The sequence below is a fragment of the Daphnia carinata genome, chromosome 2, assembly GCF_022539665.2.
Source record: "Daphnia carinata strain CSIRO-1 chromosome 2, CSIRO_AGI_Dcar_HiC_V3, whole genome shotgun sequence".
Classification (NCBI taxonomy): domain Eukaryota; kingdom Metazoa; phylum Arthropoda; class Branchiopoda; order Diplostraca; family Daphniidae; genus Daphnia; species Daphnia carinata.
In genome coordinates this window covers 467452-487746 of record NC_081332.1, presented here as the reverse complement: position 1 = coordinate 487746, position 20295 = coordinate 467452, and the positions used below count along the sequence as shown (strand labels likewise).

The 20295-nt window shown below is 42.4% G+C and overlaps 2 protein-coding genes across 2 annotated transcripts in view; both read left to right on the top strand.

Moving 5' to 3' along the window:
- The window catches only part of LOC130701724 (huntingtin-interacting protein 1-like), a 102690-nt gene that overhangs the window by 70555 nt on the left and 11840 nt on the right, over positions 1-20295 (top strand). The gene's annotated exons all lie outside the window — the stretch shown is intronic.
- Positions 2753-4555, top strand: LOC130701715 (uncharacterized). Its single transcript, XM_057523638.2, has 2 exons — positions 2753-3567; positions 3615-4555. The coding sequence occupies exons 1-2, from the start codon at positions 2805-2807 to the stop codon at positions 4553-4555; spliced, it is 1704 nt and encodes a 567-aa protein (XP_057379621.1). The 5' UTR covers positions 2753-2804.

Sequence of the window (20295 nt, the reverse complement as noted above, 5' to 3'; positions counted from 1 at the left end):
TAAATGCAGTGACAATAAGTGATGTGTATCCGCTACCGAGGATAGAGGAGACTCTGGCACGATTGGAAGGTGCGGCGTTCTTTTCAATCATGGATTTGCAGTCAGGATACTGGCAAGTGCCCATTAAGGAAAGAGACCGTCCGAAAACGGCGTTCGTCACAGCGGATGGGCTGTACCAATTTAAGGTGATGGCAATGGGGCTGTGTTCGGCACCCGGAACTTTTCAAAGAATGATGGACGTGGTATTAAGTGGTCTCAGATGGACAACGTGTCTAGTTTATCTGGACGATATTGTAGTGTACTCTCGGTCGGTGGACGAACACGTGCAAGGGCTGCGCGGGTTACTGGGACGTCTGAAAGGGGCAAATCTAAAAGTGAAGGTGGAAAAATGTACGTTTGCCCAGCCACAACTACGGGCGTTGGGATATATCGTGGGTAAAAATGGGGTTTCACCGGATCCGAAGCAAGTGCAGGCAGTGAGAGACTTCCCGCACCCTTCGGTGGATGGTTCCAGAGCGTCGAAAGTGAAGAACATAAGGGCGTTTCTAGGCATGTGTTCGTACTATAGAAGATTTATCGACGGATTCGCGAAAATCGCCAGCCCGCTACACGATCTTGTGGGCGAAAAAAAAAATTTACCTGGGGGGGAGGAGGCCATGGAAAGCTTCGAGGCTTTAATGAACGCGCTAATGGGAGCTGCGCAGTTGGCGTACCGGGATAACACAAAGTCCTTCGAAATCCATCCCGACGCTTGCGAATACGGGACCGGGGCGGCCTTAGTACAGAAGGGGGAGAAAGGGGAGAGGCCAGTTGCCTTTGCCAGCAGGCTATTATCACGAACAGAGCGAAATTATTCCATTACGGAGAAGGAGTGCTTAGCCCTGGTTTGGGCGGTGAAGAAATTCCACAGCTACATCTGGGGGACAAAGGTGAAAGTGGTGACGGACCACAATGCCCTTTGTTGGTTAACAACAAAGAAGGATTTGGCGGGCAGATTGGCACGGTGGGCATTGTCCAAACAGAACTATCAGCCTGAAATTGTGTATAAAAGTGGGCGGCTCCATGAGGACGCTGATGCACTATCTCGGTATCCGATGGATGGGATAGAAGACAAGGACGACGAAGAGGACCTGCTACCGGTATACACGACAGCATGGGAGGAGGAGCGTCGTTGGACGAGGGAGATGCAAGGAGCAGTCCCGGGATGGGTGGAGGTACGCAGGCAACTGGAAAGGAGTACAGCCGTGGCCTACAAAAATTTCGTGCTGATTAATGGACTACTGCATCGCCGAACCTTGGGTAAACAAGGAATGAGGTTGCGTCTATGCGTACCCCCGGATCAACGGTTGGAGATTTTAGACGCATACCATGGCGATCGTTGGGCTGCGCACTTAGGGGTGAAGAGGACGCTAGGGCGGATAGAGGAAAGATACTACTGGCCACGCTTACGACAGCAGGTACTAAACTACGTGCGGGCATGTCCGTAGTGTCAGGCAAGAAAAAATCCGCCAGTAGAACCTCAGGGACACATGGAAATCATCCGCGTGGAGAGACCTTTCGAAAAAGTTGGGATGGACATATTGGGGCCTTTTCCCGTGTCGGTGGGGGGCAAAAAGAATATCATCGTTGCGGTAGATTATCTCACCAAGTGGGCAGAGACGAGGGCCGTTCCAACTGCGACGGCCCGGGACGCGGCTGAGTTCTTCGTCGAGGAGATTGTCTTACGGCATGGGGCGCCGGAGGGGGTGGTTACCGACTGTGGAAAGTGTTTCGTCGCGGAGTTCACAAAGGAAGTCATGCGTCTAATGGAGGTGGACCATAGAACGACAACTCCTTATCATCCCCAGGCAAGCGGCCTGGTAGAAAGACTAAACCACACATTGGGGGACATGCTATCGATGTATATAAACAGCACACACACTAACTGGGACGACATTCTGCCCTATATTACATTCGCGTACAACTCTAGTGTTCAGGAATCGACCGGAAAGACACCTTTTTACCTTCTCTACGGCAGAGAAGCGCGGTTGCCGGCGGATGTAGTGATGGGAGTACGCGCGACGTCTCTTGCAGAGGATCCTGATACGCTGGCCCGGAATTTGGAAACCGCGAGAAAGATGGTGAAAGAACGATTGGTACAGGTACAAGAACGGCAGAAGCGGTACTATGACGCAACTCGAAGAGCTACACCGGAATTCAGCCCAGGGGAAGAAGTATTGGTGTACAAGCCGTTCCGGAAGGTGCGGAGAGCCGAAAAGTTACTTCACCGGTGGCTAGGACCATTCGTGGTGGTACACCGGGCGTCGGCATTAAATTACGAAGTAAAGAGACCAAGTGGTCGACAGACAGAACTGGTGCACGTGGTGAAAATGAAAATATTTGTCAGAGAGGCCGAAACTAGAGAGACTTTACCGCGGGACGAGGAGGTGCAAGAAGCTCGAAGTGAAAGGGTTGAAGATCAGATGCGTCGATCGACACGAGCCCGGATGCCACCGGTACGATACGTACAAATGCCGCAGGCGGCAGTAGGGGCTCTTCTCCTTCTGCTAGGACTACTGGGACCGCTGATGGGGGTACAACCCAGTCAAGGACATTCCCAAGAGGCTTTTGTGAGGGATGGAGTAATATTCCATTTACAAGGGGAGGTCTTCTTTAGTGACTCGGAGTGGGTAGTAGTGACCGATGTCTCGTTCGGACCCATAAAAAACGCCCTGAACAAACTGCACCTTTGGTTCACCGACTCGGCCAAGAAGAAAGAATCGCAGGCGAAGGAAACGAAATGGAGTGCACGGTTACGGGCGCAGATGGTGGAAAGGGCGACGGACGGGTTGGAGCTATTTGGACTTGTACGTGAACGGTACGACACGCTGCGGGAGGCGGTGGCCGGAGGGCCCAGGAGGGCCAAGAGAGGTATTATCGACGTCGGCGGTACCGCACTGCAATGGCTGTTTGGGGTGGCGACAAGTCAAGATCTAGAAGAACTTAATGGTCAGCTGCAGGCCTTGGGAGGAGAAACGTCGGGGATAGTGAGTGCGGTGGCTCATCAAGCAACGTTAGTGAATGAGACATTACGAGAACTAGGGGAACATGTACTGGCCATGCAGCAGCTGGACAGAGCGCACCAATCACTGGAGAAGGAATTCAACAAATGGAGACAGAATGTGGTGAGTGCCGTGAACGCCCTAGAGAGTCAAGTGATTATGACGACGAGGGTGGACGAAGCCTTTCGAGCTGCTCAGAGAGTTCTAGACTGGGCCAGCATGGCATTGGAGGACATCGGTATTGGTTTCGCCCTGTTGGCAACCGGCAACCTACCCCCGGAACTTTTCCCACCTACTCAACTGCGATCGGTTCTTAAAGAAATTCGAGCTTCTTTGGCGATGGGTTGGGCACTAACACCTGCTTTGCAGAATGGTGACCTGTGGAGGGCATACCAGGAAGCCCGGGTCGTCGTAGCGGCCACAACAAACGGGCTTCGGCTATTCATTCATCTGCCAATAATTGAGATTATTACTAAGACATTTGAGTTATATCGAACACTTGTGTTGCCAGTGTTTAGTGCTGCAGGTAACGCGGGTCTTCATTACGCACCCATTCCCGCATTCTGGCGGTAGGGCGGGATCAGCAAACATTTATTGAACTGACGGAAACCAAGGTACGCTCTTGCCAGGGAAGGGCGAGCTCGGTATGTCCGCCCAGTAAAGCTATCTACCGGAAAAATTTTAAGAAGACTTGTGTGATGGCGCTGTTCCTGCAGGATACTGACAAAAAGAAGACGGAGTGCGATCATGTTGTAGTAGAATGGAGAGAACCTGAAGCCATTTACCTGGGCCACCGGACATGGGCAGTATCAATGAATAATCTACGCTCTCTTGTAATGGAGTGTCCTCAACAGACAGATTCGAGGGATTCTTCGAAAGCAGAGCTGCCGTTGGTCGGCATTGTCGAAATCCCACACGGTTGCTCCATTCAAACTGATGAGTGGATTTTGCAGGCCAGTAGGCAACACTCGTTATCATCCACTAGGAAGGGGAACGACTTTGTGCCACGTCTAAAAGGGGTAAACTGGGCTGTAGCTACAGACGCCCAACAACAAGGAAGCATGACGAGCGGGAAATCTACGAACTCATCGCTGCAGGCTTCATTAGAGGCGCCCTTGAAACGGATCGGCGGCAGTCTGAAGAACGCAGCTAGTTTTGGTAACACTATCCGTGCTTTGGAAGTAGACGACTCGGAGAGGGAAAAACGAGCAGCGGAACATCATAAATATCCATTCGAGCTATGGGGTGTGGGAGCAGCGTTGTTTATGGTCAGTGTGGCTGTGTGCAGTATCCAGTGGTGCCGAGGGAGAAAAGGAGACGTTAATATGGCCGACCTTCGGAAACGCCTACGGATGGTGGAGGAGTTCGTCGAGGAAGAAGCTGAGAAGCGACGCGCGCGGCGGTGGAACACCATGCATTGCCTTACGGAAATAGACAATCGTATGGCAGCGCATGAAGAGGCTTGCTTGACGACACTGCACAAGCTGGAGTCGTCCCTTGAGCATCTGGCATGAGGATGATTTTTTTGTGGGGGGGGGGGGGGGGGTGTCATGTGGCCTGTACCATGTAGCAGTGTCCCCGGTTTTCTTTCGGTTTATACCTTTTTTTTGTGTTGTTTGTTTTTTAGCAATGCATTCGGGGCCGAATGCAGCTAGAGGGGGGGATGTCACGTGGTCAATGACCACGTTATGTGATCCGGTTAGTATGCAATGCTACCCGGACGTATGACGTCAGTGTTTTCCCCCTTATATAGTCCCCCGTGGTCGTGTATCAGGTCTCAGTCTTAGTCTTGTGAACCGTCAATACAACATACTGCTACAGTATCACATGCTATTATTCGCTTTATCCTTATATGCTTTTATGCAAAGTAAATAAACACTGTAGGTAAATAACCATTTGTCTTGGAAAAAAAAAGAGAGAAAGAAAAAAAAAAGGGGGGATAATGATACGATATACACTTAAGCGGTATATCATGATCCTTACAACCGATATACATATACATATAAAAAGAAAATATACAGTACCCTCCAAAAGTGTCGGAACACTAGGGGTTTTTGGGGCCATTTAACATGGCGTCTTATGGCGGAAGGAGACTTGAGCAAATGCAAAAAAGGGACAGAAAAAATGAAGATAAAAAAATTAAAAAACGCCCAGGTGTTAATTAAATAATCCCCTATCTAGCGCAATTTTTTTCAATTTTTTATCTATAAGATTGATTGACTAGCAGGCTAGTCATGTATTAACCGAACACCGCGTTTAGCGTACGGGATACCTAATGGCACTACCCCGTTTTTTAGAAATTTTTTTTTCATACAAGGAAATGTTTCCCAGACTTCGTCATTACATCAATCAATAGCATATTCATTAAACTATATCCCCTTTTAATAATATCACTAAATTTAAATTATTTTAGGAAAGGGAATTTTTTTAAGCGAAGACGGTACTAAGTTTTTCCCGTCAAAAATAGTTTGTCTTATTCCTACCTGAGGCGCTGAACTCACTACGTAAAAGCAGACAGAAATGCGTCTGCTTTTACAGCAAACTATTAGCTGTCACAGGAAAAAAACATTGTGAGTTCAGCGCCTTAGGCCTGCAGCTTGTCCATAGCCCACACTGAGAGTACAGTATTAGCGCCGCCTCCCTTTTCCTGGAACTAATACTACTCTTGGACCTTGGACCTTCGCAGCAGATTTTCTTTCCGTCGCAAACTTTTAACGTTTGTTTTCTTGTCTTCCCCGATAAGCTATTCTATATTTTCTTATTTTCTATTTTCGATAATTAAGGTTACCATTTCTTCTTCCCAACGATACGAAATACTATGAAAATAAGTTGTCCTTCCCCCTCAAAACACAACTATATTCCAGTGCCCTTTTTCCTTCTCCCTTCTTGCCGTAGCCAGCTAGTAAAGCCGACGGAGAAAAAAAACCCCGTTGACTTTTCTAAGCCGTACAATATTTTTTACTTTCACTTTTCTTACTTTTCTCTATATTTTACTTAGTTTTAAGAAGCCCGATCCGAGCATCGATTCGACAATCATAAACTGTGTTCTCGAAAAAGTTGAACTTTTCCAACAAAAGGAGGATGCGGACTTCTCAACACCTATCGGAAATGCTTCTGCTGCGTCAGGCAATTTGTCACACAATCATTTAACACTGATTTGGGACAAAACCTACACCCAGAAAACTAAAGTAACTACCAGACTCGTCCAAGACGACATCGGTATGCTGACACGATTGCCAGGAGAAAAACAAATTTTCAGACTCGAAGACGACAAAAATCAACTAGACTTCCATCTGACACCGGTACTGCGCTGCGTTTCAATACAGCGAAAATGCTCCAATAGGACTTCTTCCAAACTCTAAAATCGTCGGCCAATCCAAACTCTTCGTTACGACTGTAGCCCTCATGGAAAATTCAACAACATTGGAGACCCAAACGCCACTTGGCGTGGAAAATTTAAACATACCCGCGAATATCCAATATATTCGTGATCAACTCACCGATCATGAAAACGAATTGGCACGACAACTTCAATTAGTACAATGTGACGCCCGCAAAGCCAAACATGAAAGAGCCGTTACAACTGCTCAATATAATGGATGGTTAGCCGCCTCACAATTAAATTTACCCCGGTGCACAAAACTACAAGCATTCGGAAAGACGGTCGTATTGATTCAATGTAAAGCCTTAAATGTCACATTTGAGACTATATTGACTTCTTGCGGACCGCAACCAAAATTCCAAAATTATACAATTAACCTCGATGGCTGCGAACTTGTAAAATATTCCCCTTGCTATTGGACGAATGGATTTGTCAACTTTAATGACAAGCACTATGCTTTCAGCAACAATACCTGGGAACAAATCGAAGCCACAATTGTGTTGCCTGAACAAACGCTCGCACACTCTTTCCGTTACGAAAACGTCGAATTTTTCGACTATGAGCATCAGAGTAACCCGGCATATACCGACAACATGCTTAACCATATGAACATCATGGCCGATATAGCTGCCGTGATAAATGAACATCAATCGTCAGAATTCACGTTCCAGAGTAGACCTAGTGCTACAAACATTTTCGTGACGGCTTCTGGTGTCGGAACCTATACATCGTGGTGGGAAACAATCGAGAATTACTTCTTCACCGGCATCTTATGCATCCTGGTACTACTCTTCCTACGCATCTGCTACAGTTGCGGCCTCTTCAAGATCATACGGATCATATGCTGTCGCCCGCCAAAACGTTCAACATCTTCCGAATCCATTCCCATGCATCCAGTCTGATTACGGGACGTAATCTCACGCCGCCGGGATTGATGTAACGAAGCCAATGAACGTTTTATACGATATTTCTATTCTATGTATGATTGTTGACCACATATATAAAACCGTATGAATTGCACAACTGTACTACTGCGCCATTGTAATATTACACCATAACGTACGCAGCAGTTTGATCTAAATGAACACCTGCTCGCTGACGCTTCATGTATCATCAGAATCACGCCACTTATAACAACATCTTTGATTGGTGGCTCTTCATTCTACCATAAGCACGCCATATTAAAAATCTCCGATTGGTGACAAGTAATTGAACAGCAATGAACCAATTTCCCAATATGCGAGGCTTCTTGATGAACTGAAGGCCTGAAGAAAGTCTATTACCGACGTGTATCTGATTGTAGCAGTCAGGTTCTAATTCATCTAGTGCCTTCTCTAAATTTCTACTATTGTGTTCAAGAAGTGATCTCTGTCTTCGTGTTTTAATTGAGTATTCAATTATCCGTACCTTGTTTATCCACGTGCCGACGAGTTGTGTTACACCTCGTCTTCGTCTTGTGTTACACCTCGTCTTCGTCTTGTGTCTACTCTCATGTTCCGCTCGCGCTACTGCGGCAAGCTTATTAGATTGCCCTATTACACTTTCAGTTTTCCTTTAATTTCGTATAACTTTCATATGACTTTTATTCAAACTCTCTTGCATTTCCATGCTTAACTTAGACAAATATAATCATCATTGTGGGTACAAACGCCTCTGAGTTCATTTAATTCTTATTGCCTTAAATTCTTAAGGTCAGTCTTCCCTCACGGGAAGATGCTTTACACAATCGATATGCAAAAGATCACGCCAACAAAAGAGCAGAAACTAATCGGTTTCGGTTTCGTTCCAAGACGGGACGTCATCGACAGCGACGAGGACGGGATATACGTGGAGATAATCACAGTGGTGAGCGACACATCAGTTCATTTGGTAGAGATCTTGCTGGCGTCACAACGGACGTTCCTGAAAGAGGTGCCCAACCTAGTGTCGTACTTAAAGAAACTACAGTTGATCACCAATTTGGAGGTGCTGCAGCCAGAAATTATATTCCTTTTGGACAAACTGAGCACTTTTCTGGTTGCCAACAACCCATTTTACGCACAGCAGGCGAGGGACATCAAGCCAATACTCGCACAAACGGAAATAAAGTTGAGACAATCGCTGTCGTTCATACAAACGACACAAACATAGCATCAAACCACGCCAATTCAAGAAACATCGCCGCTGTCGGAAAACAACCCGAAGAGAAGAGGGAAACGCGGAAGAAACCACGTTCCAGCCACTCACACACTCAACAACGCCATCGAACCCAGCAATCCAGCCAACCGGAAGAAACGCTAGAGAGTCTCAGGCAATTACGAACGACAATTCAGAACACCCTCAGAATCCACAGGGAAGAACTTTGAATTTTCCCATATTCAATTCAAACATGGCGGAAACTTTTTCTCCTTTAGGAGCGGCCACGTCAATGATTTAAATGATTTCTAAAAAAACCAACATACCTTCTCCCGTTTACAGCTGCTTCCTTCTCTTTCTGGAAATCCCCTTGTACGTTTTGATTCCTGGCTAGAATCTTTTGAAAGTATCGTGAGAAAATTATTCAGATGTTTGAAGGCCAAATTGGTAGATCAATCTTGGCCAAGCTTTCTCGATCATTCAGGCAACTTTGAAGGTTCATCCTCACAATTATGCCCTGATTAAAGAATCTCTTCTTGATCATTTCCATGGGGACGGAATGCGGATTTTTACCAAAAGAAGTTTAATAAAGTTAAGCGTAAGCCAGGGGAAAAGATTATAGAATATGCTCACCGTTTGCAGGAAATTTTCAAACGCGTATATCCTGTAGGCTATTCAGAAGCATCTTTGGTTTAAGCCTGATGCAAAAACTTGAGGGATTGAATTCCAAATTACAATCGAAAGTTAAATATAAAGAATTTAGTAATTTTAATGATCATACTAGAAGATCGTACTAGAAGATATTATGATCCATAAATCTCGTCTGTCGACCCAAGAGCAATTGTCATCAAATGACGTTTATTGCGTTACGAAAAATCAGCAACATTCAACACCAATTTTTGAACCTGACCCTCTACGCGCCGCTTGCGATTCCGAAATTCAGCAAACTGAGCGCAAAGAGGATGTGTCACCAGCATCAAGATATAAATCCACGTACGCAAAGAAATCGGAGGAAACCAATTCGTTACAGAGATGAAGTGTAATGCCACCAAACTGCGTACTTCTCGAACAACAACAGAGGACTATTATAAAAGCTGTCGGCGAGTGCCCCATATAAAAAAAAGGTTTCATTTAGCACTGATATCAACAGTCGGGAGAAAAATTGGGGACCCAATAATTCGCGCTCCCATAACAACACCCACCCTTACCAACGAGATAGGAACCAAAATAGGCCTACAAACTCTACACCGCCCTTCGCAAGTGTGATCAGAATAATAGGCCTACGCAGAACGTAATAACATGTAACTTCTGTAATTATCGCGGTCACACGCAATCGGAATGCCGTAAATTCCAACGACATAATTTAGAGCAAGCGCAGCCTCCAATTTGTTATTCTTGCCGTGAAATTGGACATAAATCAAATAATTGTCCCAAATATAGCTCCAGTAGGCCTAATATTCCAGGCCCTTCTCAGCCCCAGGGAAACCAATAGGTATCATCTGTAACTTCGGGTCAGTTGATAGGTAGCCTCAGTTAAAATCCCGACAAGTCGCGAAATTAACATCCATAATAAATGAATCGACCCCGTAGAATTCCATTAAAGATTTTTCAAATCCCTTTACAAGCATTATTTGATACAGGCGCGTCTAAAAGCATTATTCACGAAAGAATATTTCAAAAGTTACCCCCGAGAGGTCAAGCAATCTGCAGTCAGCTTGATTTCGATTTATATGATGTAGGGGAGAATAAGTTAAATACGCTGGGAAGAGTTACATTGCCCGTACGATACGGAGAGTCAGTTTTAAAGCAGGAATTTATTGTTACAAATGGTGTTTCTGAAGACTGTATCCTTGGATGGGATGCAATCCAGAAACAGGGAGTTCGGCTTGATGGAGAAGCCAAACGTATTTATTTAGCGAGGGATGAGCAGGGATCAGCCATCCCTAGGGTACCAGACATGGCAGCTACGACGGTCAAAAAGACGACGCTATCTCGTCAGACGTCGCTCGTAATTGCAGCGAAAATCACAGGGTCATTTCCGTATGTTCCCCCTAATACCGCATTTATTTTTACCCCAGCAGAGGATTTGCCGAACGGCATCATTATTGAGGAATTTGTTGGAAATGTATCGGGAGATGGGAAATATCAGATTATGGTCGAAAATCATTCATTAAATCAAGTCATTATTCCTAGGAATACCATTTTAGGCTCAATAGAAATAGTTCAAAATATAATTGGGAAAATTGCTTTAAGTAAACTAGAAGAAAAACTTATTATACCACACGAACCAGTTTTAATTTCAGAAGTCGACGCTGAATTTCAAGCCCCGTTCTCCAAATTATTAAATGACTTTCACGACTTGTTCGCAGCAAAAGATTCGGAATTGGGTAGCACTAAACTCATCTCATCTCATCGGCCCTATTCGACAACGCCCTTATCGAGTTACGAACAATCAAAGAAAAATATTGGAAGATAAAGTACAAGAAATGCTAGCATCTAATGGAATTCAATATTCACAATCTCCATGGGCTTCACCTGTGGTTTTAGTAGAGAAAAAAGGCGGAGAAGTACGATTTTGCGTTGATTATCAGAAATTAAATAGTATTACAAAAAAAAATTCATTTCCTATGCCGAGGATAGACGAAACATTAGATAAATTATACGGAAAGAAATTTTTCACAACTCACAACTCTTGGGAAGTAAAGCATTAGTTTATTTGTATGACGTCATCATATTTTCGGACACGTTTGAGGATCATTTAAACGATATTCGGGAAATTTTTACATTATTAAAGGACGCAAATTTCAAATTAAAACTTAAGAAATGCCAGTTCATTAAAAATTCGGTAAATTATTTAGGTCATGTCATTTCAACTGAGGGAATTAAACCTGATCCAGGGAAAATTGATAAAATAGTAAATTATAAAACGCCAACTTCGGTGGATGAAGTGAGGTCATTTCTCGGTTTAGCAGGTTATTATAGGAGATTTATTCCAAATTTTGGTTCAATTGCCAAGTCCTTAACCAGATTAACACATAAAGATTTAAGTAAGCAACCTTTTGCATGGGGAACGGAAGAACAGTTAGCTTTTGAGACATTGCGTACTTCTCTTATTACACCGCCAGTTCTCGTGTATCCAAATTTTAATGAGAAGTTCTTTCTTTTCACTGACGCGTGCGACTACGGTATCGGAGCCGTTCTTTCTCAAATTCAAAACGGTCAGGAGCACCCGATAGCTTATTCCAGTAGACAGTTAACCAAAGCAGAAATGAAATATAGTACAACAGAAAAAGAAGCGCTAGCAGTCGTAGATGCGATTAAACATTTCCGTCATTATCTATTGGATAAACCCTTCGAAATAATTAGTGATCATCGCCCCTTACAATGGCTTAAAAATCAGAAAGACAATAATGGAAGATTAGGAAGATGGGCTATTTTATTAGCCGCAACCATTTATGAATTAAAATATAGACCAGGTCGTATTCATCAAAATGCGGACTGTTTATCGAGGTTAAAAGTAGCCAGTATTCAAAGTGGGAAGGATATGAAACTGATTTGTGAAAACCAATTGGAAGATGATCTTTGTATCGCCATCAGGAATTATCTAGAGAAAGGAGAAATAGATGAGATTTTTAAACTATCAAAACCTGAGTGGATAAAGGAAATTGAGTATTTTGAGATAATCGAAGGAACACTTTATAGACGGGAACTGCCATCTCAGAGTAGTAACAGGAACGACACTAACCACCAATTAGTTTTACCATTATCTTTGCGCCATCTAGTGCTTAAAGAATTACATGACGCTCCACTGGGTGGACATTTGGCATTTTATAAAACTTATATGAAGGTTAAAAATAATTATTACTGGCCAAATATGAGAGGCGATATTAAAGAATATTGTCAGGCTTGTGAAGTATGCATTCCAAACACTTCCTCGTCTTATAGAGCACTTTTACATCCCCATGAAATTGCTAAAGCTCCTTTTCAAGTAATTGGAATGGACTTTTTGGGGCCAATTACACCAGTTTCTCCCAATGGAAATAGTTATATTTTTGTTATTACGGATTATTTTAGCCGTTGGGTTGAAGCTGTTGCTTTAAAAGATCAAACTGCTCAACAACAGCAGAGTGTGTATATAAAACCATTATAGTTAGACATGGAATGCCTAAAGCAATTCTTTCCGATCGTGGAACAAATTTCACATCAAAATTATTCCGTTATTTTTGTAAAAAGTTAAAGATTGATCAGCGATTAACCACCGCTTATAACCCAGCTAGTAATGGAGAGACGGAAAGGTTCAATCGAACTTTAACGTCTATGTTAAGAAAAGAATTAAAAGACGGCGAACATGCCAATTGGGAAGAAATGTTAGGTGATGTTTTATTTGCGTATCGTAGCTCGGTCCACTCTTCGACACTGGACACCCCAGAACGATTGCGTTATAGTTTTCATAGGGTTAGAGAAGAAAGCGAAAAAGCTAGGAAGCGCCAAAGGGAACAATATAACAAGCGCGCGAAAGAAAACCGATACGCGGTAGGCGATCGGGTGTTATTGGACGTTCGAGTAGTAAAAGAAGTAGATAACAGGAAATTCACTTTGAAATATAAAGGACCTTATAGAATAGTAAAAGTTTATTCAAATAATACTGTAGACATCGCTGATAATTGATATATAAGTCAGCGTACTCATGTAAATAGATTAAAACCCTTGTATGAAACAATGCTATGGAAGCATAAGCATTGTCCGCCACTTGAGACCCCCTTGGAATTCGAGAACCGATTCCGAAAGTCTATTGCGACTCAAACTAATGTATCTGAACACGAGCTCGATGACGAAGCCGCAAGAAAACAAAATATCGCATCACAATCCGTGTCAGAAGTGTTAACAGACACCAATTCAATGGGTCAACAACTTATAATCGAAGATATTGTGATCGAACTGCCGATCGAAGAGCAATTGTCTTCAAATAACAATTGCGATGTTACCGAAAATCAACAGCATCCATCAACTCAACCTGAAAATGATCCTATATACGCCGCTAAGGAATTCGAAATTCAGCAAATTGAGCCCGAAAATAATGCGCAATCAGCATCATCGCATCAAGACGGTGTGAACCAACGTCCACAGCGAGATCGGAGAAAACCAATTCGCTATAGAGACGAAGTGTAATGACATCAATTGCGCAGTTCTCTAATTCGGACAATAACAAGTGGACTACTATACAAACAGTGCGTTGAGTGGAAGAAAATCACCACTTCTTCGTACTCTACGTGAACAATCAAGAACTATCTGTTCAAGACAAGTTTTAATTGTTGCACGGCTAACGAGCACATAGAAGGAAAAAAAAATAAATAAAATGGAAGCCGACAAGAAACAAATCCAAAAAGCCGAAGAGATTGAAGTCAGCAGTAGCTGGATACCCATGGTATCCATTCCGCTGCCCGCCCCGGAGATCGTGGTCGTAGACCTTACGTCTCCCTCCGATGACGACGAGGCAACCGTTGCTGGAGACGTACCGGAGGCATTTGACATGCAAGATGCCGAAGATTTCTGCAACGGTGGAGCCCGAAACGACTGGCACCGAGCAGCAGCCCTGGAGGATAAACAACTGGATATCAAGACCAACCAAAACATCTGTCGCCTCCTGAATCACCTTTACTCGAAGCAATGGCACGCAGCCATTAACACCTTAAAGGGGATCCTCGATCTGGATCCCGAGCGGCGACACCCACCGCTCTATGGCTGGACTACCTGTCACTGGGATTCGCCTCGACCCAGGAAGCGTTCCAGTGGCGGAGACCACGAAGACACCCCGGATGCTAAGAGGCCCAAATACCTCTAACGCATCAGGAAGACGACATCCAAAGAAAAAAAAAAATTTCTCTCTTCTTCCTATGTTTTTTGTTACTTATGTTATTCAATTTCAGTTATGGTTACAATATTTACTCTGTATGCCGTTATTTCCTCATCTTTATATTCCTTTATACCAGATGGAATAAGTACAATACCCAATAATTTCGTATTACCATTGAAAAAAAAAAAGAAAAAAAAGGGGATAGTGATAAGATATACACTTACGCAATATATCACGATACTCCCTATCGATATATATCCATATATTTAAAAAAGACAAGGAAAATATGTATCCAAGAACAATAATAATAAAAATAAGAAAAAAACAAACAAACAAACAAATAAAAGGATTCTCTTGAAAAAAAAAAATTTTATATTAAATAACGTAGTTGTTAACGAACACCAATTTCTATATATAAAAAAACCTTAGTTGTGTTATGCACATGAACTTATTATGCTCATATTACATGTGTTTGGCTCTTTCTCCATTTTTACGATTTCATTTTTCCCATTTACGCCCTATAGTCATTTCTTATCTTTTACGTCTTAACATCCAACAGTCATTATAGATTCTGAAACATAAAGCCACTTGAGTAAAAACATTAAAGAAGTATTGCTTTTGGGAATAAAACCTTAAGTTTTATTTCACTTCCGTAAAAACACATTAATACGTGACACATTATAACAATTTGGTAGTCACAATTGAAGTAGTTCCCTTTTGTAGAACCCCATTGCCAAACTACGTTTCTTTTCTTTTCTTCCCCACTAAACTATACTATATTTTCTTGTTTTTTCTTTTCAATAATTAAGCTTATCTTCTCCTCGTTCCAATGATACTAAATTTTTTTTAAAATAAATTATCCTTCCTCCCGAAAACACAATTATATTACAATGCCCTACAATATTTCTCCTTTTTTTTTTTGCCGTAGCTAGCTAGCAAAGCCGACGAAAAGAAAAAAAAGCGTTGACCTTCCAAAAAGCCGTAGAATATTTTTCACTTTTCCTTTTCTTTCTTCTTTCCTCTATATTTTTGTTCTACTTAGTTTTAAGAAGCCCACATGATGTCAGTAACATTGCTTTTTTTTTTTTTTTTGTATGTATTGCTTTTCTATATACCTTCCGTATATAGAAATGTCCCCACTTCCATTTATGCTGCTACTATGCCTTTACGGGTTACACCCGCAAGCATTTGAAACGACCGTATGCGATTGCGCAGAGCCGTTGAAGATGGGAATTCTTCAATTTTCTGACGCGAATTGCCAACCGATATCTACCGATAATAAGGCCATCCGCGTAAAATATGCAGTTTATAGTGAAGAACGTGCTGCAAGCAAATTCCCGGGATATATTTGTGCGCGTTGGAAAAATATACGGCATATCACCATGAATTTTTTCGGACAACTAGTGGTAGTGCCAGACAAAATTTCCATCGACACATCAACCGCCGAGTGCAACGAAATGATTCATAATAAAAGGTGCAACGAAAATCGAATGACTTTTTCAGACGGAAAATTTGTGTTCGACAATGAACCAGATATTACAGGTTTCTGGTTGCGGACCATCGATTCGGAAATTATCAATTGTGTACTTGAAAAAATTGAACTTTTCCAATCAAAAGAAGACGCAGACTTTTCAACACCTATCGGAACTGCTTCTGCTGTGTCAGGCAACTTGTCGTATAATCATTTAACATTGATTTGGGATACAACCTATACTCAGAAAACTAAATTGTATACCCGACTTGTCGAAGATGGAATCGGCATGCTTAAACAATTACCAGGAGAGGAAAAAATCTTCAGACTCCAAGACGACAAAAATCAACTAGACTTCCATTTGACACCGGTTTCGCGCTGTTTCCATACAACAAAATTGCTCCAATAAGGCTTCTTCATACGGAATCGTTGGCCAATCAAAACTGTTCGTCACAATGGCGGCCATTATGGAAAATTCAACAACAACATTGGACACTCAAGCGCCACCTAGCGCTGAAAATTTGAACACTCCAGCCAATATTCAATATATTCGTGATCAACTCGCTGATCATGAAAATGAATTGGCAAGACAAATTCAATTACTACAATGTGATGCGCGCAAAGCCAAACATAAAAGAGCATTTACAACTGCTCAATATAATGGATGGTTAGCAGCCTCACAGTTAAATTTACCCCAGTGCACAAAATTACAAGCGTTCGGAAAAACGGTCGTATTAATTCAATGTAAAGCCTTAAATGTCACATTTGAGACTACGTTGACTTCTTGCGGACCACAACCGAAATTCCAAAATTTTACAATTAACCTCGATGGCTGGGAACTTGTAAAATATTCCCCGTGCTATTGGACAAATGGATTTGTCAACTTTAATGACAAACCTTATGCTTTCCGCAACAACACCTGGGAACAAATTGAAGCCACAATTGTGTTGCCTGAGCAGACGCTCGCACACTCGTTTCGCTACGAAAACGTCGAATTTCTCGACTACGAACACTAAAGTAATCCGGCATATACCGACAACATGCTTAATCACATGGACATCATGGCCGATATAGCTGCCGCGATAAACGAACATCCACCATCAGAATTCACGTTACGCAGTAGACCTAATGCTACAAACATTTTTGTGACGGCTGCTGGTGTTGGAACTTACACATCTTGGTCGGAAACAATCAAGAATTACTTCTTCATCGGCATCTTATGTATCCTGGTGCTCATCTTCTTACGCATCTGCTACAGTTGCGGTCTCTTCAAAGTCATCTGGATCATATGCTGTCGCTCCCCGAAACGTTCTACGACTTCTGAATCCTTTCCCATGCATCCAGTCTGATTACGGGACGTAATCTCACGCCGCCGGGAGTGATGTAACGAAGTCAATACATATATTATCCATTTTATATTTCTTGTCAATATATGCTTTTTAAACACATATAAACACTATGAATTGCGCAATTATATAACTGCGCCATTTCAATATTGCACCATAACATACACGCAGCAGGGTGACCTATATGAACACCTGCTCACTGTCTGATCATATTTCATCGACATCAAGCCACTTGTAACAACATCTTTGATTGGCGGAATCAAGCATTTCTCATCATTGTACCATCATCGCGCCATATCAAATTTCATGTATTGGTGACAAGTAATTGCGCAGCAATTAATCATTGCCTAATATGCGAGGTTTCTTGATGAACTCAAGACCTGAAGAAAGTCAGTTACTGACGTGTATCTGAGGCTAACGGTCAGGTTCTGATTCAGCTAAGTGCCTTCTCTTGTTTTAATATTATGTTTGAGAATTGATCTTTGTCTCGTGTTGAAGTGAGTGTTCAATTCTTGTAACTTGTTTTTAACGACGTGCCGACGAGTTGTGTTACACTTCGTCTTCATCTTACATCTACTCTCTTATTCGGCTCGCGCTACCGCGGTAAGCTCACACTACAATTATCCCGTTTCCCTTTCTGTCCCCCCCCCCTTTTTTTATTCAATAGCTTTTTCTTATGTCCTTATCCAAAACATCTTGTATTTTACATACTTAAACTAAGACAAATATAGTCGTCATTGTGGGTACAACGCCTCTGAGTTCTTTTAGTTCTTTTATTCTCTTATTCTTTTATTCTTTTATTCTTTATTGTCTTAAATTCGTAAAGTCAATCTTCCCACACGGGAAGATGCTTTACACCTGTGTCCGCTACTAAAAGTCCTATTGAGCCAGTTATACAAATTGACGAAGCTGTAGCCAGATCTATTAATTTCGATAAAACTTCCACTTCAAATCTTGCTGAATCTGATACGTTTACGGGAAATAAAACTTCGAGAAGGGCAACAGAAGCTATTAGGAAATCTGCTTCTCCTGTTTTGAAGCCTAGTACAATTTCACATAAACCCCAGTTAAGAAAGTTAAGATCGAACTCTGCCTATGAGTTGGTGACAGGAGTAGACCTTTCAAACGTTCGTAAACCTCGAGCTAAAAGTAACGCTAACACCTTGACTGTAAGGAACCCTCCTTCCGTACTAGCCCAACTAGTATCCCATCTCTCACCCAAGAAAACCGTTTCCACAAACACTTCCCCAACAAACACTTTTTTGAACACCGTCTCGGGTCTTTTTCAAAAAAAGAAGACAACCAAATTGGAAGATTCACTACTAGAAGAAGAACAGGAAAGTCTATTAATGGATGCTAGCCCATCCACCCCACCACAGTATCCTCCCCTACCTGTGACGACTGAGATTATAACTCCTATTATGAGATCTGCTAAAAGAGACAGAACAGATGCTGAGAATCCTGATTTATTTAAGATAATTCAACTCATAAAATCAACCAACAAAGAAGCTAATGACAGGCACCAGGATTTGAGATGCTTAATGATCAAGAAATACAAGGAAACAAGGGATCATATAAAAGATCTGGCATGTGAAATTCATAATGTAAGAGAGGACATAGCTTCTGTAAAAAAGGAGATTCAAAGTCAGATATCTAGTACAACAAAGCTGTCTGAACTAATGGACAAACTGGAAGTGTCTGCAAATAGAATGCAATCTCTAGAGGTGAAATTTTCTGACCTAGAAGTCAATCAAAAATCCCGAATTGAAGGAATGCCTGGAGGAAATTCAACCCCAATAGAACACATCCTCCCGTCAAGGGCCAGCTCTAAGGGCAGATGCAACTTTTAAAAGCCACCTAAAGAACCAGAAAAATTCATTTTTAGAAGAAAAAATGCCTAAAGACAACAACGGAAATTATAAACTGTCACCCTACACAACTCGTCGGCATAGTTCCGACAGATCTTGGCGACTTCGACAAGATAATTCGAGTGAGCCGGTAGCGGGGCCATCTGTCGCTTTCCTTACCTTACCTGTTTCGCCCCAGGTCCCTTTTCCACCTCAGGTGAATCTTCCACTCCGGATCCGTGTTCCACCCCGGGTCCAGCCCAACCCGGCTCCACCTCAGGCGCCATCCAGCCCGGTGCGGGTACGACCAATCGCTACACTAATGCCGGAACCCGTACGTTCTTGCCCGCGCCCCACCTGGCCTACCCGACACGACTTACACCTGCACGAACTCCATCTGCGAACAGGGGTTTTGAAGATAGAGCTACACAAAGCTCTAAACGAAGAGAATTGGCAACGGTCTGTGGAGAAGATTCAAGAAATTCTGGAGCTCGATCCACGAAACCGAATGCCTCCACCACAAAATTGGGCGCTATCCCAATGGTAGGTGCAGGACGTGTGCCCTACCTGCGGACGACCCGGAAGGCGCCCAAATGGAGCGAGATTTCTGAATCCAGATGATTAAAATTATTGTTTCTTGTCTTTTATTTTCTCCACACTTGATTTTTTTTATACATATACCTTGTGTTTCTTTAGTAGTTTATTAACCATTACATACAAATTTTCGATCTTGCATTTGTCTGAATTCTTTTTCTCATTAAAAAAAAAAGTATAGCGAATAAACAAACATGAAAGATGCTACTAAAGAATTCGCTAATAAACATAATAAAGAGGATAACGTCTGAGTTAAAAAAAAAAAGAGAAAGGATAAGACAATGACCAAATCCATCATTGCTTTTCTGTGTCTTAATTATTTTCATATTTCTATCTCTCACTTTTGTTTTCTATCTTATATACGATGTTAAAAATTATGAGTTTCTTGCAGTCAGGTCTTGCAATCAGAGGGATTTGTATAATAAACGCGCAAAAGAAAACCGATATGTGATAGGCGATCGGGTGTTATTAGATATTCGAGTAGTTAAAGAAGGAGACAGTAGGAATTCACTTAAAAGTATAAAGAACCTTATAGAACAGTAAAAGCTTGTTCAAATAACACAGTAGCCATCGCAGATAATTCGTATATTTGTCAGCGTACGCATGTAAATAGATTAAAACCGTTATATGAAACAATGCTATGGA